We start from the raw sequence: 25,803 nt of genomic DNA on the forward strand, positions 1-25,803 counted from the left end.
TTCCTGCCGCCACCCCTTTCCCCTACAGCCGTGATGCTTGCCCCCTGCCCGCTCCCGCAGGCCTGCAGAGGGCAGACCCCTCCAGGACTGCACAGACCCACCCTGTCACCCCCAAACGGAAAGAGGCCTCTAAGGAAACAGAAACACAACAGTGCCCTTCCCGCCCTGCCTTTTCTGTCCGTGTGGGCACCTGTGGGTGCATTTTATGTGTCTTTATGTCCCCGGAACTCTTGTCTGCTCGCCGTCTCCCCATTATCCCAGTATCAGAACTTGGGAACTGGAGAATGGAGGCGTCCTTAGGGGCAGGAATGGGGGAGGAGGTGAGGAGCAGGCAGGGAACGTCTAGGGGGCACCTGTGTAGCTTTGCGTCTGCCTCTGCAGGTCTGTCTCTCTCAGTATCTCAGAGGAAGAGGGGAGCATAGTGGGGGGGGTGGGGAGGGGCTCCCCCCACCAGGAAACTTGAAGGAGCATGTGCACCAGCTCCCTCCCATGGCCACTACCTCCTCTTCCAGGACTTCAGTGCCCCCCCACCCCCCACCCCCGCCGTGGCCACCCCTAGAAGGCTCTTTGCCCATATCGCCCCAGGGCTGCTCTCTTCTCCTCATTCCCAGAATGTGGGAATTCTGGGAGGGCAAGACCTTTGTCTTTTTCATCTCTGCATCCCCATATCCTAGAACAGCGCCTGGCGCCTAGAAGGCACTCAATAAACAGGTGTAGAATTGAATTGCATTGAACAGAGATGCTTGGCTGGACAGTGAAGGATGTTTACTGCTGACTGAGTGTCCTTCCTGTCCTTCCTCGGAGCTTCGTCCCCGGCGGGAGCCCCAGCCATACCTGGCCCTGCCCTGTCCTCCTGCCCCGGCCTCTGCAGACCCACCACTACCGCCACCGCCTTAGGTCCCTCAGGAACTAGGAGTGGGCCAGCACCCTCGGCCCATGCTCCCAGTCTCCAAGCCCCAGTGCCAGCCCAACTGACCCTCGCTCTCAAAGAGCCTCTTTCCAAGCAGCCCCACCGCCTTACAAAGCCACATTTGGAAACTACTGTTCCTTTGAGCACACACGCCCCCCAGTACAGGTCCACCAACATTTATTGAGGGTTTCTCATATGCCAGGCACTGTGCAAAGTCCTGGATGGCCAAAGGCCAGTCCCTTTCTCCCTCCCAGCCTCCCAGAGTCCTTGCATGTCCTGTGGCTGGCATGCAGTTGCTGTCCTGGGCCAGCAGCCATACGTGAGCTAAAGGCCAGCGTGCTGGGCGCAGCTCAGGGAAGGCCTGGTGCCAGGCCTAGGCCCCTGTTGCCAGCAACTGTCTGCTCTGCTCTGGCCCCACCCCTCGCCTCCTCCTGGCACCCCACAGGACACTTTCTCCTCTGGATGGAAGGTGATGCCCTGGGGGGGTGGGGGCGGCTGGGCCGCCACACTGGCTCTTTGTTCCCTCCCCACCGGTTGGCCCAGTTGGCCCGGTGTTTCCGTGAGAATGCCAGGATGAAGGCAGGAAAGCCGGAGAGGCTCCCCGGCCAGCCCCGGGATCCACAGCTCCTGTTTCTTCCCCCAAACCTGGGGCGCAGAGCCGGTGGGAAGCCAAGCTGAGGCTGGATGAATGCTTACAGTTCAGGTTGGAGGCCAAGGTTGGGGCAAGGAAGTTTCAGGGGGCTTCAGGCCGCGGCTACCGGCCACCTTCAGTCCCTCGGCCTCCTCTGGCAGGCTGTCTGGCTGTTCCCCAGCATCGCCCTCCAGCTGCCTGCCGTGGGCCCCCGGCCCAGAACTCAGGCTTCTCATCCCTCCCTCCCCACTCTGGTCTCTGGCTCCCAAGCCACACCCAGCACATCATCCCGATGGAGCTCAGCCCTCCTGTCTTCTTGGAGAGAATAACAGGAAAAGCAGGGGGTGAGGGAAGAAAGGGAGTGCTCAGTCACCTGGGAGGGGGCAGGACCACACACACCACTTTCAGCAGGACCACCTTCCCTGATACATACAGAGACATAGGGACACACACTCTGGATTCTTCTAGAAGAGAGGAAGGGGCTTGAGAGGGCACAAGAGGCACCCCAGGAATGGAATCAAGCGCTTCCCACACTCAAAGGGCAGGACCGTCATTGCTACAGAACCAAGCGGGGACACCACCGGTCTCCGGAGCCCAGACCACCATCTCCTGTGGCTGGATGTCCCTGCTCACTGCTCTTGGCTCCTGGGACTTGATCTCCAGTGCAGCCCTTTTAAAACCTTTATTGACCTAACTTATCAGTCTTCCTTGGCTGTGAGCGGAGCAGGGATACTCATTGGCCAGCGGCTCAGCCAGCTCAGCACCCATTGGCTGCTCTGCACCAGGCCTCTGTCTCCATTGGCCACCCACTCAAGCCACCCTCATTCTGCTTCACGGGTGGGCTGCGACGGCTTCATTTTCATTGGCTGCCTTCTCCGGAAGCTCGGTCCCTATTGGTTGCCAATAGAGGTAGCGTTTCCACTGACAGCGAATCCAGTGGATGGATGAGCTTTGTCCTCCGGCGCCGCCGCGCTGCCGGCTGTCCCAGCCTGTGCACCGCCAATGCCCGGCCTGCATTAGGGTGGGGGGGCACTGGGGGAGCCTGCCGAGGACCCAACAGCCTCGAGGAGCCTCTGGTGCTGGCGAAGGTGCTTCCTCCTTTCGTGTTCCCCTGTGACTTCACACACCAACTGGGCAGGGAAGGCCCCAGGAAACCCTTTCAGCCAGCCTGGGGAAAGAGAGACAGGGGCCCAAGTGGAACCAAGGCAGGGGAGAGGTCAGGGAGGAAAGGAGGTCCCATGGGGTGTAATGCCCGAGGGCCCCAGTGAGTGTGGGGATTCATGGAGAAGCATGGAGCATCAGGAGAAACGACATTAGGGGTGGAGGCCGCAGCAGAAACAGAGGATGGGGTCCCTCCTGTCCAGCCCTGCAACAGCAGCTCACCTTACTCAGGAGAGCCGGTGGTCTTACGGGAACCTAGGAGGACCCCCATGGTCTGGTCCCCATTATCTCTGTGACCTCATCTGCCCCTCTCCCCTTTTTTCACTCCCTCCACCATACTGGCCTCCTTACTGTTCCTCAAACACACTGGCCACAGGGCCTTTGCACTGACTACCGTCTCAGTTTCCACGACACTCTTCCTCCAGACACTATGTTCCTAAGTTCTTCACCTTTGTCAAGTCACTGCTTACATGGTGCCTCCTCCTTGAGGGGCACGACGACCTCCTGATTTTCAATTGCAATCCTACCCAACCCTGGGACTCCTGACCTCCTTCACTCTGTTCCACTTGTGTTTTCCCACAGCACTTATAACCCTCAGACACGCTGTAGTGTTTACTTTCTTTTTTTTTTTTTTTAAGTAATCTCTACACCCAAAGTGGGGCTCAAACTCATGACCCTGAGATCAAGATTCAGATGCTCCAGTCAGGCACCCCTGTATTATTTACTTTTATATCTTGTTCATTTTTTATTGTGTCTTGTCCCCTGGAACGTGACTCCAGCAGGGCAGGAATCTCTGTGTTCAGTTCACAAGGCCGAGGACAGCGAGCAGCGCCTCGGGGGGCTTAATAAAAATTCACTGGATGAATAAGTACAAGAATCTCTCACCTTCAGGGCTCTTGTGTGGGTGCTTAGGGGGAGCCCTGGACTCCAGACTTCGTCCCTCCGTCCTGGCCGGCACAGAAGGCTCTGAACACAGTTCCTGGGAACAGTCTGGGTGGGGGTGAGTGACATACAGTGGGATCAAGACTCTTTGTAGCTTCTCCCCCATCTTCCCCTGAAGCCTCACGTTTCCTTCCCTCCTCCCCTCTGGGGGACACTCACCACAGTCCTCATAGACGGTATCGGGGGAGCAGGGAAGGGGGCCCGGGGTCGGGAAGGCTCCCAGCCAGCGCTGCATGTCTGATCTGGTGGGGACAGAGGGAAGGCTCACGTTTGGACCAGGAGGTCCTTCTGAGAGACACACAAGGGCTGCAGCGGAGGGACATTGGGGGGGGGGCTCCAAGAAGCCGAGTGAGGGTCCCAGGGGTGTTTTCTGAAGGAGGCACAACTCACAGGGAAGAAGCTTGCAGGAGCCGGTGGGTGGGGCGGCCCTGGTGGTTGCTGAGAAGGGAGAGGCGGAACGTAGGGGGTCCGGATGGGTCCGGAACCTGCTGGGCCTGGACCAGGGAGCGATGGGCATAGTCCAGAACTTGCAGCCGCTGCCCACTGCCCGGGGAAGAGGTAGTTCAGAGGGAGAACAGGGGTCCAGCTGGACCCCTCCTCCCTACCCCAGCCTGGGTGCCCCCCCCCCGGGACCTACCTCTTGGGCTGAGTGATGAGGAGCAAGTCGCTGAAGAGCAGCAGGCAGAGGGGGGTGAAGCGGGGGCGCGAGGTGAAGAGCACACCCCCCCTCCGGCACCCTAACTCGGTCAGCTCCCCCTGCAACTCCAGGCGCCTGGACCAGGACACCAGAGGCAGGGCCTGTGAGGGAGCAGGGGGACATTCTGGCTTGTTGCAGCATGGGGGGCTGGAAAGGGAAGGTGGGGGCGGGGCAGGAACCGACCTTGACTTTGTGAAAACGCAGCCTCTGAGTGAGCCGGATCAGCTCCTCGGTCTGCTTCATGCGCCCCACCTCCGCGCTGCAGCGCTCGATGATCTGGGGCGAGGGGAGCCGCGTCACCCACCCCCACTCCATTGCCCCCCTGCCGCTTCTCCCTACTGCCCAGGCACCCCCACACCACAGCATCCCTCCCGCCCACCTTGCTGACAGCGCCCAGGGCTTTCTGCGCGTTCTCCTGGCGGCTGGAGCCATCCTCCGTCTGGCGCAGGATATTCTGGGGACAAGGACGGGCTTCAGTTAAGAGGATCCCACCTGGCTTGACAAAATGCTTAGCCTGGGTTCACAGGGCTGGGGGACCAACCTCAGCGAGACAGAGAGACCTCACCACTCACTGTCTGCACAGCCCTGAGCACCTCAGGTTACTTCCCTGAGCCTCAGTTTTCCCCATCTGTCAAATGGGGATAATACCCACCTAGTATCCCACTAGCACTGTCGTGAGGATTCAATGAGGTAAATAGACATAAAGCGCCTGGCAGAGTCCTTGGTACGTGGTAAATGCAAAAAAAAAGAGGGCTGCTCCTGTTTTAATCGTTATCAACCACGACCCTTAGCGCCAACAATATAGCAGAGTGCTTAGGAGTGCCCAGATTCAGGAGTCTGGGTGGCTTGGTCGCTTAAGCGTCCGCCTTCGGCTCAAGTCATGATCCCGGGGTCCTGGGATTGAGCCCCGTGTTGGTCTCCCTGCCCAGCAGGGAGCCTGCTTCTCCCTCTCCCTCTGCCTACTTGTGCTCTCTCTGTCAGATAAAAAAATAAATAATCTTAAAAAAAAAAAAAGAGTGCCCAGATTCACATTTTGCCTCTCTCAGTTATTACCCGCATGACCTGGGCTGAGTTACGTACCCTCTCCGAGCCTCGGTTTCCCCGTCTATAAAGTGCGGTCAATAATAGCTCCTACCCACAGTTGTTGGTAAGGTTAAACAGGTCCGGAGCTCTCAGAACCACTCCGAGGACGGGGGCACTCAGTAGCCCTTTAGCTGCTAGGATTAGTGTTGGGATTATTAGGCTGTCTACACTGGGGATACATAAAGCTGACTAGTATATGAAAATGCTGAGAACCTAGATGGGGACTCCTCACACCCAGTCATCCGCACTGGGTCACGCGGTTTCCAAAGAAGTTTCTACTTGGCCACAGAAGAGTCTTTCTCAGCCTGATCCCACCCCCACTCCCCACTTCGCCTATCACTTCCCCAGGAGCCATTTTAGACACATTGTCCCTAAGTGCCCCACCCACCATGACAGTTTAATTCCACAGATAGGCTGCGTGTCTATTTATGGCCCCCCTGTAGTACCACAAACATGGGCATAGCGAAGATTTTTGCACCCCCCAAGAACTAATTTTTGCCTCTTTGGGAGTGACATCACCCCCACAGGGACGGCATGCAGTGAGAAAGCCCAAAGACCACTCCCCACATCCCCCCTGAGACGCAGAGAGAGGAGGGGACCTGCCCAAGGTCACTCAGCCAGGTCGTGACAGAGCTGAATCTAGAACTCGTAGTCTCTAGCTGGGGGCGCTTTCCCTGCACCCAGACTGCTCCCTGAGACACCTGCTTAGCTCAGGGTGGGCTTGGGGGGTCCGGGATTGAGACGCCGCTGGGCAGGCGGCCCGGGAGGAGGGGAGAGTTCCCCAACGGGGCGGGGGCAGAGCCTCCCACTTCTCCCCCCCACCCCCCCTACCCCCCCACCCCCGCACAGGCACCTGCAGCAGCATGCGGAGCCGGGTGATGCGCTGGAAAGGCAGCAGCAGGAAGGATGGCAGCGGCAGCCGTTCACACTTCGGGAGGCTCTGAAGGCGTCGCAGCTCGGCGGAGAAGCGCACGTTCGTGTCCCTGCGGAAGCAGTCCACCTCGAGGCCCTGGAACCCCAACCCTGCTCCCCAGCCTCCTCCCCTACGCGCGCCACGGCCCCGCCTCCCCTCCCGCACACTCACATAAGGCGGCTGTAGGTCTCCTCCTGGTATTGCTGGTTCCGCACGTAATCCACATACACCGAGAAGGGACCCACGGCGTGGTCGTGCACCACGTCACACAGGTCGCTGATGTGGGGGGAAGAGCGCACACGGGACAGGAGCGTCCCTAGAAACCTGAAGGAGGGAGGACAGAGAGCCAGGTTTCCCAGGTGTTTGCACGAAGCGCTGGGCACTAACTGGGCGTGTTGAAGGGAAGACCTGGGACAAGCAGAAAGCTAAGGGAGTGCTCAGCAGCCCGAGGCCTGGTGTGCTGCGAGGACAGGACCCCACTGACCGCTCGCTGACTCCCTGGACTCGCTGCACATTGGAGAAGAGGGTGTGGTGGTCCCGAGGGGTGAGCGTGTCCCGGAGAGCCTGGCTTAGCACGAAGGTATCAGTCAGCAGCCTCAGGGAGCGCAGGTAGGAGGCCTCGGATGTCACCACCTCGAACAGGCTCTGAGGACGAAGAGCTGGGCCGTAGTAGAGAGCCCCGCTCCCCGACCGGCCCAGAACCCAGGTCCCACCCCCTCCCCTGTGCCAGCCCTGCCCGAGCCCAGGCGTGCCCACCTCCTGCATGCGCCTCTCCTGGGGGCTGAGCGTGTCCAGGAGGCCGCTGGCTCGCACAGCCGGGAGCTCCTGCCACAGTGTGTTGCGAGGTCCAGGGGGCCGTGCGAAGGTGGGAGCGTCACCGGGATTCGTGGGGGAGGGACACCCATCCTCGCTGACCCCCCAGAGCTCCTCAGACAGTACAGCTGCTCGGTAGATCTGGTACAGGGGCTCTGGGGGGGCAGACGGAGCACATCAGGGAAGGCCAGCACCCCAGGACCCTCCCCCGCGGCTTGCTGGTCACAGCAGGGACCCCCCAGGTGAAGAGATGCCCTCACCATCCTGCAGGGGCAGCTCCCAGTTCTGTTCCTTCAGCTCCTCCAGCCCCTCCTTGTCCCTGTGGAGAGAAAGGGATGGAGTGCCCCAGAGCCGCCAGGGTGACACACCTGGGGGGGGTGCTTGTCACATGCTGGTGTAAAGCCTGTCTCTCCAGTTGTCTCACGGACGAACCGTTGTCTGCGATGCCCTGTTTGTGCCGCAGTGACACTGGTGTGATCAAACCCAAGCTTGCACCTCCCCGCTCTGTCCCATTCAACCAAGCTACACGCCTAGAACTCACACCAAGTGTTGAGTCAGCGAACGGGCCCGCCCTCGCTCCGCTGGGGGTGGGGGGGCGAATCTCAAATGATTGACCCGCCCAGACAACCCAGAAGAGGTGTTCCTGGTGCCGGATGGATTTGTGGACAGTGGCTACAGACGGAGGCTCGAGGTGGGGGAGTCAACCGGAGCACTTGCCGTGGGCCGGGCTCTTCACCAAGATCGCACTGCACAGCTCTGCGAGGTAGCTGGCGGGCTCACCCCCACCCACAGATGAGGACACTGAGACCCGAAAAGTCTAAGTGACTTGTCTAGGGTCACACAGCTGGCAAGGGACAGAGCTGCTTGTCTCTGGAGCCCTGGATGGTCTTCCCCCCACATTTGGGAAGGTGGGGTTGAGCCAGGCCTGACACCTCATCTGGTCTGGGGTAGAGTAAGGGTGCGGGCGTTGGGTACCTGCCCTCCATAGATGCCGGAGGAATGTTCTGAGGAGCTTCATCAGTATTGTCCCCTGGAGAGAGATTGCCCAGAGTGAAGAGAACAGACCTCCAGGATCCCCAGCCCAGGACTCCTGACTCCGGCCCTAGTAGAAACGCTTACTATAGAGACTCTAACTCCAGTTGGCCCCAGAGTAGCCACTGGTGGAGGAACCAGAAGCCGCCAGGGCCTGTTGGAGGTGGTAGTCTGTTGGCTTTTAGACCTCTCTACCTCCATGCCTTCCCTTCGCAGCCCAGAAGCCCGCTGCCCCAGGCCCGGTACCTGTTTGGATTCCATCTTCAGAGGGCGGATCGAGATCCGGCTGGGGGCGGTCCCCGGAGATGTCCTGCTTGACCCAAGTTGGTTTGGGGGCTTTTAGGGGCGGCAGGAGTTTGCGCTCGGCCATGGAGCGGTAGGACGTAAGGACCACCGGGGGGAGACTGATGCTTGGAGGGTTGGGGCGGGAGCGGGACGCCCTCAGTGGGGAGGCTCGGCAGAAAGCCCTGGGGCCATCCTCATAGCCCCCCACAGGCACCCAGCGGAGCTCGAGGCCAGGCCGGCCTATGTGGCAGACACAGGGACAGCAGGGAGGGCAGGCCAGGGCAGCATCTGTGGGAGACAGGGGTGTCCTAAGGAGGAGGTCCTTGGGGCCTGGACCCACCCTGCCCAGGCCCCCTCCCTCCCCTGAAGCCGTCCAGCAGGGGGACATGGCGGTCAAGCCGCAAGCATCTATCTCTTCCACCTGCCGTCTTCAGACCCCAACAAATAGGGAAACCAGATTTTCCAAACACGAAATCCACTTTTAAGAATGTAGCCTCTGAAAGCACCCAGTCTTAAAGCACTGAGAACAAAGAAGATGAGCTAGATGCCCCCCCCCCCCCCGGGCCCCACAACTCACTTACCCGGAGTGCCGTTCTCCTGGGACCCACTCCCAGCAACGCTGCCCTGTGGAGCTTCTCTCTCCCCATTCACATCCGCTGCCCCTTGGGGACCCGGCTCTGGGGCCTCCGCAGCCTGGACCCTACTTTCTGTCCCCCATTCAAACCTGCCAGCCAGTCTCCGCACAGTGCCTGGGGCCGAGGCAGAGCCACCCTGGGCGGGGACCGCAGCGGTGGGGTGCAGGGGCAGAGTGTGTGAGCCGGAGGGTTTGGGCGGGGGGACTGGAGACCGGGGAGCAGGTTCTGGGGAGACAGAGCGCCTGGACGCGGGACTGGGTGTGCTGGAAGGCGAGTCTGGGGAAGTCTGGGAGTCGAGGCTGGCTTTAGAAGCTGATGGAGGCAGGAGGGCAGGGGGCTTGAGGGAGGAGGCCGGGGGGTCCCACTGAATGGGGGTCGGTGCATCATTGGAGGTGAGGGCAGGTTCTTGCGGGGAGGAGCCGTTGTGGTGGGGCCCTGGGGACTGGGCAGCCCGGGGGCGAGAAGGGGGGCGGGGGCGGATGATCCGAGGGGGCTTCTGGGTAGGGGGTGTTGCTGCAGGAAGAGACTGGGCTGACATCTCCCTCTGGGCTCTTCAAAGGAGTGGGGTACTCTGCTGGAGTCATCCCCTAAGGAAGAGGGAGGGAGAAAGAGATCCTGAGTGCGCCCACCCCGTGGGTAGACTGAGGCCTCCGGGCAGAAACCGTTGGCCAGCAAACGGGGTAGGATGTCAGGGTCAGGAGGGAAGGCTGGTGTCCTCCCTCGGCTTTTTTTTCCATCTCCACTGTCTCCCATCTTCACTGCTCACCCCTCCTCACCTCCTGGCCTTCTGCTGCCAGAGTCAGGCCAGAGGAGACAGTGAGCTGGGCTTGGGGGCGCCGAGCCAGAGACGGGGGTGTGGGGGGGGGTGGCTGGGGGGCGTACATGAGAACTGGAAATGTAAGGGACATTGGGCTTGCCCTGTGGCCAGATCGTCTAGTTGCTGAGCTATGTATGTGCATGTGTGTGAGTGATGCGCGTGTGTGTGTGCGTGACGCGCGTGTGTGAGTGTGTGTGTTCGTGCGTGCGCGAGTGTGCCATTTGCAGGGCTGCTGTGAGAGGTGCTGAGAGCGCACGGCTCTGAGCAGACAGGCGCGGGCGAGCGGCGGCTGCTGGGCGGGCACAGGGGGCGAGGTGGGGTGCGCGGGGGTGCGTGTGCTGGGCGCCGTCTGCAGGGGGGCGCCTGGGCCGCCGTGTGCGCAGGCGTGCGGGCCGAGCCCGGGCAGCCAGGGATGCATCACTATTTCCCTGCTCCAGCCGGCCCTCCGCCCCCCATTTCCCAGTTCCTCTCTCCGGACTCTCCCTTTCCGGATTATTTTTAGTCTCCTTTTCCTGCCCTGAAGATTCCTGGAGCCTCTGACCCCAAGAGACCAGGAGGCCCCGGGCATGGTCTGTCCTGCCCCGTCTCCATCCCTGCCTGCCCCCCCCCCCCCGCCCGCCCCCAGCCATCTGGTCCGAGAGGCCCCAGTGGCAGCCGGGGTCCTGCCAGGACGCCTGGTGGGTGGTCGGGAGACCAGCCTGAAGGTGAGGACCAGTGGGGCCAGGACGCCCGCATCTGGGCTTCACCTCCTTCTGCGGGCAGGCGGCAGCAATCCTGAGAGGGCTGCGGGGCCAGGGCGGTGCCCCCAAACTCCGTACAGGAGTCGGCAGGAGAGTCAGAGCCCTCCAGGCCCCAGGTTGGGTTCTGCAGAAATGATGCCGGTGGGGGCTGGGGGCAGTAGACTGCGAGTCTTACAGCTCAATGGCCTCTGTGTTCTGGCAGGAAACTCCTTAGGTGGCCCAGGCAATGGCCTCACTAGCCCTCCGGCTCCTCCCCAGGCTTGCCCCCCTTCAGGGATCCCTCCCCCGCACAGGTACCTGCGTTTACTTCCTTTCCCGCCCCACGCTCGGGCCTCTCTCGCAGGGACCCAGGTACTCGGCCCCACGCACTCACCCTTCAGTCCTCTCCCCTCTGTCACCTCCCAGGGCTGAGTGAGTAGGGGCAGGAAACAGGAATCGGATCCTCCCCCCGACCGGACACCCCCCCCAAACCACACCGCACTCCACATGCGCACACTAGGGCTCTGGAAGATGTGAGGGACCCAGGATCCCGAAGGTCCAGGGAGAGGCTGAACCTCAGGCCTGGAGCCTGGGCTCTGCTATTTGAACACCTTCTGTTTGTGCTGCTGTGTAGACTGGGGGCTCACAGGGGCTGCGGTGAGGACCCGGTAGCAATAGCACAGGGCCGGGGTGCTGGGAGGGCACAGGGGCTAGACACCTCTCTCTGCCAGCTAGGGGATGGTGTGTCTGACCCTCTGTCCTGCACCTCACACGCTCGCCTGTCCCTTTAGCTGCTAACCTGCCTTCTGGGTGCCAGCCAGTCCATTATTTCACACCAAGGCACCCCCCTCCAGGATTCTACCCCCCTCCCAACTCTGCATAGAGCTTCCTGAACTTACCCTTATCTTTCTGGAAGCAGTTTCTACTTTCAGCCGGTCCTGTCGACCCCTTGGAGCAAGGCGTGTGGGGCCAGGTCTCCAAAAGTCTGTTCCTGTGTTTCTGGGGCGGGAACAGAGGGCCCAGATTGAGATCTCCACAGAGGAAGCCAGTTCCTCAGCCCCACCCGGCCATTGTGTCAGGCGTGCGTGCATGTGTGTATGTAGGGGGGAGGGAAGCCGGGGGAGAGGGCCCAGGAGCGGCGAGGAGATCTGAGACCACTCTCCTCCAGGTGGGCACGTGACATTTGCTGGGACCCCTGCCTGTTCCCGGTTCTCAGTCCCCTTCTATCTGGGTCCCAGCCCCTGACTCTCCCTCTCCCACTGGGAGGCTTTGACGTCAGTCAGCACCCCTGGGGCTGGGTGGGCAGAGGACCCTCTCACCCCTAATTTGCTGTGCGCGTGAGAAGGTGAGTCCCCAGGGCTGGGGGTGTGCCATAAAAACAACTGAGGGGGTGGAACGAGCCACAGCCCAGCCTGGATGCAGGTTCGTGGGAGAAGATACAAAGGCAGTTTTAAAATCCGGGGCCTCTGCCCACGCCCAGGTGCCACTCTTTCTAGATACACACACACACACACACACACACACACACACACACACACAAGACACTGGAAAGAAAAGCCAGAAAACTGGGATAGCAATGTATGAACACCTTCTCCTCCAGGTGAAAGGCAAAATTTTCCCTATGATCAACCAGGCACCATGTGATCCACTCCATTCTACGTCTGCTCTGCTCGCAGGGGCCTTTGCACTGGCTGTGCGGGCCGCCTGGAAGCCTGCCTCCCCAGACGACCCCAAGGGGGAGTCCTTCACCTCTTCAAGCCTCTGCTCAGAGACCACCTTCTCATGAGGCCTGCCCCACCACCGGAAAATTGCAGGTCGCAGCCCCACACCGCATTCCAGACCCACCTTCTTTCCCACGGGAGTCCTTCCCTATGACATACCAAAATGCTGGGGTGCAGGGTGGCTCAGTCAGTTAAGCGTCTGACTCTTGGTTTTGGCTTGGGCCCTGATCTCAGGGTCATGGGACTCAGGGTCATGGGATCGAGCCCCATGTCGGGCTCTGCCCTCAGCAGGGAATCTGCTTTTCTCCCTCTCCCTCCCCCATCTCTCTAAAATGAGTAAAGAAATCTTTTAAAAAAAAAAATACCAAAATGCTTACTATTAAATTGATAAATTATGTTTATAGTTAATTATGTTTTCATGTAAGCTTCTGGGACGGCTGGGTGGCTTAGTCCACGAAGGTCTGCCTTCAGCTCAGGTCATGATCCCAGGGTCCTGGGATCGAGTCCCATGGAGGGTTGTCTGCTCAGCAGGGAGTCTGCTTCTCCCTGTCCTTCTGACCCTCACCCCTGCTCGAGCTCTCTCTCTCACATAAATAATCTTTAAAAAAAATAATAATAACATTAAAAAAGATAACCCAAGGGGTGCTTGGCTGGCTCACTCAGTAGAACATGCGACTCTTGAACTTGACATCATGAGTTCAAGTCCCACAATGGGTGTAGAGATGACTTTAAAATTATTTTCATAAAAACAAAACAAAACGTAGCCCCAAAGTGCTGGTTATTAGCTGCAAACACGAGTGGCATTCAGCACTGCATAAACCACACGAGGCAGTGCAAGCGGGAATGCAGACAGCAGAGGTCCGGGGTGAACTAGACCACCCTGGGCTCCTTGACCTTCCCTTTTCCTCTCTCTGTCCCGACAGACCCACCTGGAGCCTTCTCATCTGCCTGACTGTTGGGGAGACATGTCCCCCACTCCCAAAGGTAGGACAGCATGTTTTGGGGAACGGAAGCTCCCTGGAACTACACTCCGAATGTTCTAACATCCCCGACAAAGGGGTTCTACCGGGCCCACTGCTCCAAGCACCCGCAAAGACCAAAACCGCGACTTTCCAGAGCTATAAAAATCACCATCTGTTTATTTATATGTGCTCCCCGTCTCATTCCGAGGGGAAACTGAGCTCTGAATTTTAGATCATGCGATATACACCAGATTATTCTCGCACAAACATATCGTATTATACAAATGCTGTTGCAAAGGCAGTGAGGGTTTTGAATGTAGTCATACGCTCTCCCATCACCCCCACGAGACAAAGGCTTTCTGTTTCCATATTCCAAAGGTAACGGCATAGTTTCCGGTCTGTATTCTGCCTCCTTCTCTTGGCATTGCTTTAGGACCATTGGTCATGTGGCCACATGGTCTTTGTCACTATACATTTTCCTGGACTATGATATCGCACCAGCTAGGTTTTACCATCTTGCTAAGAGCAGTAACAGTCTTCTAGGAAGCGTTTCACCCCCACCCCCACCCCTCCCCACTCCATCTGGTTCCAGTGGGACAGCCAAGCACCATAGCCTCCTCGCGGCCGTCTGACCCGGGTCTGGTCAATCGCGAGACCCCATTCCTCTGGCCACAGCGACTGGCCCAGGAATACGCAAGTCACCCCAGCCAAGACAGCCTCCTTCCCTGGGCTCCTGGGAAAGAGCCACTTTCTCTTTCCTCCAAGGTCACAAAGCAGGAACAATGTAAGCCCAGAGCAATCAGACTTGGCCTCCCTTTCCCCTCCCCACCCCCCCTGCAATGGAGGAAACTAGTCAATAGTGGGAGAAAATGAGCCCCATACCCAAGGGAAGCAGAGCCAAGGCATGGAGGGGCCTGACAACTCATGGGAGTCCCTTGGACGGCCCCATTTCCTGAGCCACTGATTTCCCTTTTGTACTTACGCTAGTTTGAAGCTGGGTTTCTGTCCCTTATCAAGAAAGAATCTTGATGATTACAACCCATTCCCTTGTGCAAGACATGTGGGCAGCTTTCAGGTTTTGCCATTATGATGAATGCTGCTATGAACATCTTTTTTTTTGGGGGGGGGGAGGTCCAAAACAAAATGCTTTCAATTTTAAATACAATTAACGAAGTAATCAAGGAGGTTCGATGTGATCGGTTTTGAAGATTCTTTTCTGGAAGGACACAGGAGCCCCCCCATCTTACCTCCCAGCGTTTTACCTCTATAATAGGCAGCCTCAACTGTTCCTTGAAAATCAGGTAGGGCTTAGCCAGGCCAAGAGGCAAGACGTGGATGCCCATCTGGGGAGACCACAGAACAGAGTGAAGAGGAAAGAGGGTCCATCTGGAGAACTGTGAAGGGGAATCTTAGGGGCGCCTGGGTGGTTTAGTTGGTTAAGCATCTGACTCTTGATTTTGGCTCAGATCATTATCCCAGGGTCCTGGGATTGAGCCCCACGTCAGGCTCCTCAATGAGTGTGGACACTGCTTAAGATTCTTTCTCTCTCTTTGCTTCTCCCCTTCCCCCTGCTTCTGCTCTTTCTCTCTCTCTCTCTTTTTTTTTTTAAGGGAATCTTAGCTTTTTGAAATGGAAAGAGGGATATGAGGCAGGAGGAACAAGAGGTCACATGGTGGGCAACTAGACAGGGCAGAACAGGCACTAAAGGTTTCTGAGCCAGGATGGGGGAAGTGGACAGTGTTAGTTTTAACTCGCTCTCCCCTCTTCTGGTACCTGGTTTTCCTTTGGGGAATTGCCCCCCCCGCCCCGCTCCCATCATTCTAGGCCAGATGGCCCATTCTGGGGGTGGTGCATGACCCAGAAGCAGCCAGTGAACACATTCTGTCTCCCCTATCTGCTGAGGTTGGTTCAGGGTGAGCGTGTGATGCAAGCAGGGCCAAAGGGTAATCCACGCAGGACTTGGGGCTCCACGGGTTGGAGAAGGGACTCGATGCTCGCTGGTAGCTTACTTCCCAGGATGGCTGCCGCAATCCCTCCCATCCCAAATGCCCTTTTGCAACGTGACTCTGCCATCTTCATCAAGAAGAAGAGTTTATTTTCCCTCCAATTACATCTGGGCTGGCCCCGCAACTTGCTTTGATCCAGAGAATTGGGGATGAACTGACGCTGTGCCAGTTTGGGGGCCTGAAGAGGACCAGCAGCTTCTGCTTTGTCCTCTTGGGAGCCGGCCATCGGGTGCAGAAGTGTGGGCTGGACTACTCGGTGGTGGGAGGCCACGTGGAGGGAGAAGCCACTGGGAGAACCAGGGTGCCCCAGCCACCAGCTAGGATGGAGGTCTTAGGACACGGGACAAGGCCATCTTGGCTTCTCCAGCCCCGCCCATCTGACACCACACCCGGGCATCCACGCTGAGCACTGCCCAAATTCTTTCACTTTTTTTCCCCCCTCAAATTCTTGATCCACAGATTCAAGAGCAATGAAATGGTTCATGTCTCACGCCACTCAGCTTGGGGTTGATTCATTATGCAGTCGTGGACAAGCGAAACACTCTCTTTCCACTGGGGCTGTGAGGCTGGGGGACACAGGCGTAGAACTGCTGGTGGCCATCAGTGAGGTGGTCTCAGAATAACACCGACACAAGCGAGCGGTGGAGAGACACAGATTTGAGTCCCTGATCCCGCTGGCCTGAAATCATAGCTGTGTTTGCACTTTACAGTTATGTGACTCAGTAAGTCCCCCACCCACCCACCCACCCCCGTTCTATAAGCTGGCTTGGGTTGCGTTTCTGTCACTTGTAGCCCAAAAAAGGCCCTTACGAAGGGAGAGGAGCTGACAATGAAAGAAATGTTGAGTCCGACTGGTCTCTGAGAGGGCCAAGACCTTGACTTCCACTGGAATCCTTCTGGGAGTACAGACACCCCCCACCCCCCGCCGCCCCCACTGGGTGTGAGAGGAATCAGAAGGGGGCAGTGAGGAGAGGATTGCGGGCTCTGGGAATCTACACAGGTTCTGATTTCGGTGAGGACAGAGGATCCTGTCCCATGGCCACCAGGTGGAGTCTGAGCCCCTCAGGTGCGGGACCTGACTGCCAAAATGAACCCATCCGCATCCAGGCCACCCTAGCAGAGGGACAGCAAGAGGCACAGCCCAGTGCCCAGCATCCCCAGCATCCTCCTCCCTCCCCTCTCTGTGGTTCTACCCCTTCTCTCCAGGACCTGGGGCCCACCTTTGGGTTTGTCCTCTCAAATTCGTCCACTCCTCTCAAATTCGTCTCAGGACATTCATTCCCAGAAAAGATGGTAACAGTTGACAGTAATCAAGTGACATGGTATTAGCAAAAGAATAGACACAAAGAGGGGCACCAACATTATTCAGTGACAAAAAGACATGGATGAAGCTTAGATGCACATTGGTAAGTGAAAGAAGCCGGTCTGAAAAGGCCACACACCTTATGATTCCAGCTATAGAATATTCTAGAAAGGCAAAAAAAATAGAGAGTGAGAAGAAAGATCAGATGTTGCCGGGGCAGGTGGAAGAGGTGAAACGCAGGGGATTTTTTTAGAGTGGTGAGACTGTTCTGTATAATACTGCCCTGCATCTGTCAAAACCCTTAGAACTTTACAGCACAGCAAGCGAACCTTAATATGTGCAAGTTTTAAAAAAATCATTTAGGATGGGGAGGCATCTGGGTGGCTCAGTCGTTTAACCGTCTGACTCTTGGTTTCGACTCAGGTCCTGATCTCAGGGTCGTGGTCAGGCTCTGCGCTCAGCGAGGACTCTGCTTGAGGTTCTCTCCCTCTTCTCCCCCCTTCTCTCTCTGTCTCTCAAATAAATAAATAAATCTTTTTTAAAAAGTTAAAAAAAAATCCCTTAGGAAGCCAAGGTCTCCCAGGAAAGAATGCAGAATGTAACCAAATCTAACTATATTCCAAATGTATGATACAACTTTATCAAAGAGGGTAGGGTGGGGGAGGTGCCAAGTAACTTCAGAAATGCATGGAGTCTCTAAGAGGACAGGCAAAAGGAAACTGCACATGAGCGTTGTACTGGAGTCGATCAGGTGGATTCCCGTGGGGTTATGGGTTCACAGTTCTGAGAAGTCCTGCACATGCACACTGGAATTGAACAATGGAAGTAAGTGGATGGTGATAAGAGGAGTCAAGTTGCTCACTGTTGGAGCGAGAGTTTACAGAGAAGCACAGAGAGGGGGTTAAAATGATCCACGCAGCAATGGATTAGAGCTGGGGACAGCAGTATGAACTCATGCGCAGCTTAACGAAGATACAGATGGTCACACATAGAAATACATACATGGGTTACTATACACACATACATTCACTTGCCTAGGAGGGTCTCAAAGCAATGATACGCCAATGGCGACAAGCACATCCAGTACCCAGATTTGGGGTTTTTTTTTCTCTTAAAGATTTTTTTTTTTAAGATTTTTTATTTATTTATGTGACAGAGAGACAGCCAGCGAGAGAGGGAACACAAGCAGGGGGAGTGGGAGAGGAAGAAGCAGGCTCCCAGCCAAGGACCCGATGTGGGACTCGATCCCGAGTCCCACACGCCCCAAGCCGAAGGCAGACGCCCAACGACTGCGCTACCCAGGCGCCCCTAAAGATTTTTTAAAAGCAATCTCTACAACCAATGTGGGCCCATTTTGGTTTCTAATACCATTCTTCAATACAAGGAACTGGGTTCTTGGAGAAACGGCTGATTGTAGCACTGGGGCAGGGAATATAGAAAATGAGCCTGGAGCATCTTGTTTTGCCGAAAATAGGGAAACGCTTTAAAAAAATCTTTTAATTACACATTTTTTCTTGATGGTGATGTGTCAAAGAAATACACGAAGCAAGTAAAAAAGCTCCGAGGGCTAAAGCTAGAGCCCTTGGGGCAACAAAATATATTGACTTACAACCCAAACTATAAAGTAAACATCCATGAGTTCAACTGTTAGAAACCAACAGTTGAATAAACAAATCAATGAGGGAGACAAACTTCCCATGAAGAATTCCAAATAAGTTGTGTAGATACTTCTCCCTCAAGGAGGCACCTGGGTGGCTCCGTTGGTTAAGCAACTGACTCTTGATTCTCACTCAGGATCCAAGGGGTCCTGGGATCGAGCCCTACGGGGGGGGGTTGCCCGCTCAGCGGGGAGTCTGCTTCTCTCGCTCCTTTTGCCCTTCCCCCCACTTGTGCTCTTTCCAAAACCTAAGCACACACCATAATGACCTGGAAGGTTTGTTAAAACCGTCACTCCTTCACCTACTGTTTACCTCCTGATGCAGGAAGGCTGGGGCAGGACTAGAGAATTTGGATTGCTCCAGGGACCACACTTTGAGAACAACTGGTGTGAACTCCAGGATTAAAATGATTAAAATACTGATTAATTCTCATCCCATCCACCAGGTGGAGAAATTTCGGAGGATTCACTGGAAATTTTCAAGGGACTCTCTCGGAGCCCCTCGAGACGCCCAGGAAGAAGCCGCGTTGTCTGCTCTGCTTTACCCTCCACCCCTCCTGTCTCCCTAATGCTCAATGAGGTAGCAGTGCGAGGGCGAGAGAGAGAGGGGACTCAGACCCAGTCCCTGGGGGGCATCCAAGAACCCCCAGGGTAGTGAAAGGAGTCAGATAGTAAACAATCGCTAACGAAAATGAGAAATGTGGGTTAACTGCTTGAGGAGCAAAGCAAGATGGAAATGACTGAAAGTGGAGAACTCAAGAGAGCTTCAAGGGTCAGGAGAGATAAAGCCCAAGGTGAGGAATGGTTTGGGAATCACCAAAAGAAGGGGGAACGGACATTCCCAGCAGTGGAAACAGGGTACACGGGGACACGGGTCTGGCAGCTCTTGCCTTTTCTGGAACCCTGATAACTGGGCACTTTGCAGGAATCCAACACTTTGACTCAGGTAAGTGCAATAGACAATTAGCATTCCCGTTGACAAAGGAAGCCGGGAAATGTTAACTAACTTGCCTAGGTCATCCAGCTGGTAAGCAAGAAATCACACACACTGGAGCTCCAAAGGCGCTCTGAGTCTAAATCTGGAGGCTGCCTCACACGCAGGAGGCAGCCTCTGCGTCCTCCTCCCCCCCACCCCCCGCCCCAGCTGACATCCCCCATCCTGCTTTCTTTCTCCAAGCCTTCTTTCTCCTTCAACCCTTCCCGAGGTTGCCAGCTTCCCCAGTCTCTTTTCTCAGCTCTCCCGTGATTAGCCGTTCCCAGACTCATGAGCAAAGGCAGGAGTCCAGACTCCCAGGCGCTCTCCCACCACTAGCTGACAGTGGAAAGCTAAGCCCGGGGATCCACCTCCCCGCCTCGCCCCGTCCACCCTTCTCGTCTGGATTGCCGCGAGGATCGAGAGCTCAGGGCTGTGACTGAACTCCCACGCCATCCTTCAAGGCCCGCAGCCAGCCACGCCCCGGCGCTGGGACCTACGAATCCTGACCCCAGCCTCAGGAGATCCGTCCGGTCCAGCAGGTGTGTCCCCTCCGCACCTGCGGGCGGAGCCGCAGCTTCCGGGCTCACCTGGGGTCAGAGCCCGCAGGGGAGCGGATCTGCAGTTTGGCAGTCCCTGTCCGCCGCTAACCCGCACAGGAGGCGAAGGGAGGGGCGCCCTCCGCCCGCACCAGAAGCAGCGCCAACCCCGCTCCCTCCCCCGCCCAGTAGGGGGCTGCTGCCTCTGCGCTCGGCCTCCGCGCCCTTCCCGTAGCCACGGGCCCAAGCTCTCCTCCCCGGGAGAGCTACAAGCTCCGCTCCCGGGGCGCCCCTCCCCGAGCCCCGAGTCTGGGGCGCTGGCGCCGGCGCGCGGGGAGTTAATTCCAACCGCCTCCCCGCGGATTCCGGGGGCCGGGTCGCCGAGAGCACCTCCCATTGGCCGCGGAGCCGGCTCGGCGCTGATTGGCTGGGGCTGCCGGCCCCGGCTTGCCTCGGCTCCCGATTGGGCGCCGCGCTCCGGTGGCTGGAGTGTGGCGGTCCGGCCTCCGCAGGCTACCCGGGGTGAAGCAGCTGCGGGCTTCGGCGCGCAGCTGCCTGGAGACGCTCATCCGAGGCTGGAGTGCCGACTTCCTTCCCCGATACAGACGCCACCGATCTTCTCCCGGATCCTCTTCCTCCGTAACCTGCTGCTTTTCTTTTTCCTTCCTCCTGGCTCCCATCTCCTGAATCCGCCTTTTCCTCCCCTGCTCCCGGGGCCCGGAGCCCACCATCCCCATCATCCCACCTGCCATCCTCCTGGCTTCTTGCCCCTCCTTGACCTCAGATCCCGTGACCGACGGAGCCCTGTCGTAACCTTCTCACCAAACTCCCCTAAACTCCTTTTCCTTCTCTCTTTGCCAGCTCCTGACTCCTAAATTCCAGCTAACCCTTGACCTCTTGACCTCTGGCTCTAACATTCTGGACTCCAGACCTTTAAGTTCCCATCTCCTGCAGCGGGGGACCTGCTGACACGGAGGCCTCCCCCTGAGTTCTGAGCCCGTTTCTGAAGCTAGTTTTCACTTTCTTGCTCCTGGGCCACTTCCTGTTACTGCCCCCCCACCATGGACTTCTTGATGAGTGGCCTGGCAGCTTGCGGGGCCTGTTTGTTCACCAACCCCCTGGAAGTGGTAAAGACCAGGATGCAGTTGCAGGGAGAACTGCAGGCCCCCGGCACCTACCAGCGGCACTACCGAAACGTCTTCCATGCCTTCATCACCATCGGCAAGGTGGATGGCCTAGCTGCCCTGCAGAAGGGACTGGCCCCTGCTCTCTTATACCAATTCCTGATGAATGGCATCCGCTTGGGCACCTACGGGCTGGCCGACGCTGGGGGCTACCTGCACACGGCCGAAGGCACCCTCAGCCGTCCCCGCAGCGCCGCGGCTGGGGCCCTGGCGGGGGTCATGGGAGCCTACTTGGGGAGCCCCATCTACATGGTGAGAAGAAGGGTTTTGCCTGGGGCCTTCAAGCAGACCCTTGGTGTAGGGTGGGGCCTGGGCCTTCACAGCCTGACACTGAGATTGGAAGTGGGTTTGTGTTGGGGATGATGAGAAATTTGAGTGACGTACATCAGCGGGCGTGGGGTCAGGGAAAGACCTGGGGAGGACTAGAATTAGAATCGCACAGTCTCCCCCTTTGAGTTTTCTGGAATAGGTGAAGGGTCAATAGCCTGAGGTCCAGAGAAGGGAAGTGACCAGCTCAAGGTCACACAGCTGCTTGGTGCTAGGACTAGGTCCCGCTTTGTGCTCTTCCTGGAAGACACTGGGAGGCAAGCAGTTCTATAAGAGAGAGCGTCTGGTCTCACTCCCAGGGTGTGACATTCAGGGACAGTGACCCCTCCAGAGTCAGCCTCCCCATGTCCCCATGGGTGTTGGTTTACAGATGACCCCTCGCAACCTGCCCCAGAGTTAGACGGGGAGCCTGGTCACGGTGGTGGCTGGAGATCCAGCCTGGGAATAGGAGCTGGCACGAGAGGCTGGACCCCTGAGTGTTGCCGAACGGGAACAGTCTTAAGAACTGCTGCCATTCTCCAACCTCTCCATCCCCCACCCAACCCCCAAGGGAAGGAGGATGTAGAGGGGGTGGGGTGTCTTGCAGTGCTAGGAGATCCATCCCCTGGGACTGGAGCCAAGGGACACAGAGTCTCATGACCAATGTGTTAATGGGAACAACAATAATTATCAGATTAAAAGGATATTCCTTGCTGAACACCCTAGAGGAAGTGTGGCGGGGTCAGGCGTTTGGGTCTTTGAGGGGGGAGGCTGGCCACTGGGCCATAGGCTGTGCTACTCTCTTGTTCCCAGGTGAAGACACACCTACAGGCACAGGCGACCTCAGAAATTGCCGTAGGGCACCAGTATAAGCATCAGGTGAGGGTTTCCCAACCCTGCTGGAGCCCCTGCCAATTCTTTCCCATTCCGCCCACTCCCTCCCTGTCCCAACTCTCCGCCTGCCCCCAACAGCTTCAGCCCAGCGCATCCATCCAGCCCCACCCTGCCCCTATTCTGCGGCGGTGAGGAAGGGATCAAGGGCGGGTGGTAGACACATTCCGATTCTAAGTCCACACGGAACCGGTTGTCCAGACGTTGGGTGCCCGTGAAGGAGCCATCCTTGGCAGTGTGAGGTGGCAGCCCCTGATGGTGGGGTGACTGAAGCCCACCCCCGTGGTCTTCCCCCTACCAGGGCATGTTTCAGGCGCTAAGCGAGATTGGCCAGAAACATGGTCTGGTGGGGTTGTGGCGTGGGGCCCTGGGCAGCCTGCCCCGAGTTATCGTCGGTTCCTCCACCCAGCTGTGCACCTTCTCGTCCACCAAGGACTTCATCACTCAGTGGGAGGTACTGCCCCGGGAAAAGGGTGGAGCCACCCTGGGAATGCGGGCAGGGGGCGGGCAAGCTGAAGGGGACAGTGCTCCCGGTCAAGAACGGAACAGCAGGAGGCCTCGGGGGTCTCTGACTCTTTATCCCTTCCCTACGCTCCTCTTGTCACTTCCTCCCAGACGGTGCATCTGAGTCCTCGAGCGTCCTGCCCTCCCTCCTTCACGGTGTTGTCACACGGTGTCCTAACTGGTGGCATGGAAGCTGGCTGAGTTACCACCTCTCTTCTCTTGCCCCAGGGCAGCTCCCGTCCTTTCCCAGGGGTCGAATGACTGGCTGACGAACCTCTTCCTCCCTCCGCCCTTAGATATTTCCTCCCCAGAGCTGGAAGGTGGCTCTGGTGGCTGCCATGGTGAGTGGCATCGCGGTGGTGCTGGCCATGACACCCTTTGATGTGGTCAGCACAAGGCTCTACAACCAGCCCACCGACGCTCAGGGCAAGGTAAGGGAATGCTCTGGAGGGCCGGCAGGCAGGGCAGGCCAGGCAGTGGGGAAAGCACGTGGTGGGTGCAGGTGGGACAGCCTCAAACGCAGCCCACTGAGATGAGGCCCCTGGTGGGTTCTGACAAACGCCTTCCCTGTGCTCTCCGTCCCTCTGCACCTGCTCTCAGGGCCTCATGTACCGGGGAGTGCTGGACGCCCTGCTGCAGACCGCGCGGACAGAGGGCATTGTTGGCATGTACAAGGGTATAGGTGCCTCCTACTTCCGCCTCGGCCCCCACACCATCCTTTCCCTCTTCTTCTGGGACCGGTTACGCACCGTCTACTACACGTACACCAAATGACAACAGCCACTCTTCCACGCACCAACTCAGCACTCCTTGGACACCTCTGCCTCCACTCCTATGTCCTGGCAACTTCTGACCGGGTGACCTTTCGTCCCTCCAAGCGGGACAGCCAACTCCACTTCCCTTCTGTTTTCTCAGGGTTGAGTCACTACAAGGGACAGTCTCCCTCCCTTCCTTGGGTGTCACTTTAAACCTTCCCTCCCCGTCCTCCTGGACACTTCACACCCCCTCTCTCAGGGCTGAACCAGTCACTCCAAAGTATTCCCTCCTGTTATTTGGACAGCCTTAGGTCCCTTCTGATCCTATTCAGAAACTTTTAATTCCCCACTCCAAGACCAAAGGGAACTGGAGGGACCCAGGTGTCCTGTTAGATGCAAAGGCACAGAGATATTATCTTGGTTATAAAGCAAGTTTATTTCTGCAGATGGGAGATGTCTTACGTTTATGCACAGGGAAGGAATTAGGGGCATATATCCAACCCCATGTTCCCCTTGAAGAATGGGGTCCCCGTGAGCTACAGCGGCCTCACTCAGTGTTTCAGCATCTTTACTGGGGACCAAAGATGTTAGGGTCGTGAAGGGTCAGACTGGTCACCAGCTGCTCAAAGTCACCCAGGCTCCAGGGCGGAAGTGACAGATTTTCAGGACCAAGAGATAACCTATTGTCAGGGCTAAGGGGTGGGGGAACAGATGGAGAGAGACTATGATCCAGGCCTCGGGTGGGGAAGTTCCCACTTCCTGTGCCCTGGAGGACCTGGGTATCTGTGACTCCAAACCTCTGGCCCTCTCCCGCTTTCCTGGAGGACCCCACCAGCCAGTCTCCCTGGCTCTGTCCCTCCCAGAAGATCCACCCGGGGACCCAGTCATGAGCCACGAGTCCTTTCTGTCCTCCTTACGGGGGATCATTGAAGGTGAGCAGGAGATCAGTCTGGTACCGGGGCAGCCGTAGCAAAGCCTGGTGCACTGTCACATCCTTTGCTACCTAAAGGGATCAGAGTGGAGATGCTTACCCTGACCCCCTCTCCCCCGAGGGCCACTCTCTTCACCCCTCCGGGAATCCCACACTCCCTTGCCCTCACCTGCTGGTTTTCTTTAGCCACCTGCTGCTTGCCAGAGAGGACCCAGGCTTCTTGACAGCAGCTCCTCAGAGCCAGGTTCTCCAAAAGGAGGGGCTGCACACTGTCCACTTGCACGGCCCTAGCCCCCTGCACCCCGCCCACGTCCTCAAAGTGGTACCTAGAGTAGGGGGAGCGGGGTCAGGGAGGGACCTCTCTCACCCCCCCACCCCACCCCTCATTTCCCCAGCATCTTTGAGTCCTTTAAGCTTCACTCACTTCCGGTGATAAGGTGTTGCCCTTGGAGTTCTCATTGCCCTGATTAACCGTCCAGCCTCAGGCCCCGCCCACCTCCTCGGCTCCGGCCCTCCCATTGGCCAGCCGCGCGGGCGGCCACCTCCTCCCTCACAGCGCAGCCTCCTCGCCCTGCACGTGGGCCTGCAGCTCCAGAAGTTCCACGATCAGGCTCTGGTCCGTCACGCGGTGGCAGAAGACTTCCTGATTGTCCGGGACCGGTCGGAGGTCGCTGGAGAGAGGCGAGGCCGACCCCGGCTGAGCCCCGCATCTGCCCGCGTCCCACCCGGCCGGCCCGCGGCGCCCGCGGCTTCTCACCTCAAGTCAAGGGCCCCGGGAGGGAGAGTGGCGGAGAAGGCGCCCCCGAACAGCGGGTAGTCTCGCGTGGGCTCCATGGGCCTGGGACTAGATGCGGGCATTAGAGAGATGTAGAAGAAACCCACGTGTGGCCACGAGGCATCATCACCGCCGCCGCCTCCGGTCCCCCTAGCTCCCGCCCCTTTAATGATGGGCCCCGCCCCGCGGCCGCGCTGGCCAATCGGCGCCCGCGCCGTGGGGGCGGTGCCCAGCGGGGCGGTTCCCGGAAGCCTGGCTCTCCCGGGGGGCGAGGGGCGGGACCTGGGGGTCTGCTGAGAGCTCAGACCTCGGGCCTGGGGTTTGTGACGCCGTCGTGCTCGCTAGGTCGCGCGCACCAGTCTCCTCTCTTTCAAGGGGTCGCATCTTCTAAGACTGTGGCCCGAGACCCTCCTTAGGGGCCCTTGCTCGCGCAAGGGACCGACGTCTAGGTGGGATCTCCTGAATCCGGGGAGAATAGTTGGAGGGTCTCGCTGGCGCCTCCTTGGGGCGTCTTGCTGGCAGCGAGCTGCAAACCAGACCGCTAATTCCCGGATGCGGGGAATTAGGGGAAGAGTGGGGTCAGGTGTGCGGCCCGGTTGGGATTCCGGCCTCTCGCCTTCCTGCAAGCGAGACCGAACCCGGGGATTAGGTATTAATC

At 58.0% G+C, this 25,803-nt stretch overlaps 3 protein-coding genes across 5 annotated transcripts; 1 reads left to right on the forward strand and 2 right to left on the reverse strand.

Moving 5' to 3' along the window:
• Nucleotides 1–1,070: 1,070 nt before the first annotated feature.
• On the reverse strand, nt 1,071–11,664 carry ARHGEF15 (Rho guanine nucleotide exchange factor 15). 3 transcript variants are annotated; one of them, XM_026520943.4, is made up of 16 exons: nt 11,538–11,664; nt 9,049–9,689; nt 8,429–8,755; nt 8,126–8,180; nt 7,411–7,469; nt 7,094–7,305; nt 6,822–6,982; nt 6,509–6,661; nt 6,278–6,407; nt 4,721–4,795; nt 4,525–4,617; nt 4,282–4,442; nt 4,035–4,187; nt 3,804–3,886; nt 3,588–3,692; nt 1,071–2,709 (listed from the first exon to the last, which is right to left on the reverse strand). In XM_026520943.4, the coding sequence occupies exons 2-16, from the start codon at nt 9,638–9,640 to the stop codon at nt 2,558–2,560; spliced, it is 2,511 nt and encodes an 836-aa protein (XP_026376728.2). In that variant the 5' UTR covers nt 9,641–9,689; nt 11,538–11,664; the 3' UTR covers nt 1,071–2,557. The 3 variants fall into 3 exon arrangements, with proteins under 3 accessions (XP_026376728.2, XP_026376729.2, XP_057167311.1); XM_026520944.4 differs by lacking the exon at nt 11,538–11,664 and adding an exon at nt 11,033–11,073; XM_057311328.1 differs by lacking the exon at nt 11,538–11,664 and adding an exon at nt 10,957–11,052.
• An 8,614-nt stretch (nt 11,665–20,278) lies between these two features.
• On the forward strand, nt 20,279–23,886 carry SLC25A35 (solute carrier family 25 member 35). Its single transcript, XM_026520941.4, has 5 exons — nt 20,279–21,235; nt 22,103–22,168; nt 22,482–22,634; nt 22,981–23,115; nt 23,285–23,886. The coding sequence occupies exons 1-5, from the start codon at nt 20,861–20,863 to the stop codon at nt 23,456–23,458; spliced, it is 903 nt and encodes a 300-aa protein (XP_026376726.1). The 5' UTR covers nt 20,279–20,860; the 3' UTR covers nt 23,459–23,886.
• On the reverse strand, nt 23,836–25,297 carry RANGRF (RAN guanine nucleotide release factor). Its single transcript, XM_026520942.4, has 5 exons — nt 25,128–25,297; nt 24,925–25,041; nt 24,540–24,696; nt 24,357–24,442; nt 23,836–24,131 (listed from the first exon to the last, which is right to left on the reverse strand). The coding sequence occupies exons 1-5, from the start codon at nt 25,226–25,228 to the stop codon at nt 24,008–24,010; spliced, it is 585 nt and encodes a 194-aa protein (XP_026376727.2). The 5' UTR covers nt 25,229–25,297; the 3' UTR covers nt 23,836–24,007.
• Between the last annotated feature and the right edge of the window lie 506 nt (nt 25,298–25,803).

This window comes from Ursus arctos, unplaced genomic scaffold (genome assembly GCF_023065955.2).
Source record: "Ursus arctos isolate Adak ecotype North America unplaced genomic scaffold, UrsArc2.0 scaffold_14, whole genome shotgun sequence".
Taxonomy (NCBI): domain Eukaryota; kingdom Metazoa; phylum Chordata; class Mammalia; order Carnivora; family Ursidae; genus Ursus; species Ursus arctos.

Excerpts from the sequence above, each read along its gene's own strand:
- ARHGEF15 (XM_026520943.4), bottom strand. The coding sequence starts at position 9,640 with ATGTCAGCCCAGTCTCTTCCTGCAGCAACACCCCCTACCCAGAAGCCC. Across the intron at positions 4,443-4,524 it reads TGCGTTTTCACAAAGTCAAG|GCCCTGCCTCTGGTGTCCTG; the intron begins GTCGGTTCCTGC and ends GCTCCCTCACAG. Across the intron at positions 3,693-3,803 it reads TACCGTCTATGAGGACTGTG|ACTGTTCCCAGGAACTGTGT; the intron begins GTGAGTGTCCCC and ends ACCCCCACCCAG.
- SLC25A35 (XM_026520941.4), top strand. The coding sequence starts at position 20,861 with ATGGACTTCTTGATGAGTGGCCTGGCAGCTTGCGGGGCCTGTTTGTTC. Across the intron at positions 22,169-22,481 it reads GGCACCAGTATAAGCATCAG|GGCATGTTTCAGGCGCTAAG; the intron begins GTGAGGGTTTCC and ends TCCCCCTACCAG. Across the intron at positions 22,635-22,980 it reads ACTTCATCACTCAGTGGGAG|ATATTTCCTCCCCAGAGCTG; the intron begins GTACTGCCCCGG and ends CTCCGCCCTTAG.
- RANGRF (XM_026520942.4), bottom strand. The coding sequence starts at position 25,228 with ATGCCCGCATCTAGTCCCAGGCCCATGGAGCCCACGCGAGACTACCCG. Across the intron at positions 25,042-25,127 it reads CCCGGGGCCCTTGACTTGAG|CGACCTCCGACCGGTCCCGG; the intron begins GTGAGAAGCCGC and ends GCCTCTCTCCAG. Across the intron at positions 24,697-24,924 it reads CAGGGCGAGGAGGCTGCGCT|GTACCACTTTGAGGACGTGG; the intron begins GTGAGGGAGGAG and ends CCCCTACTCTAG.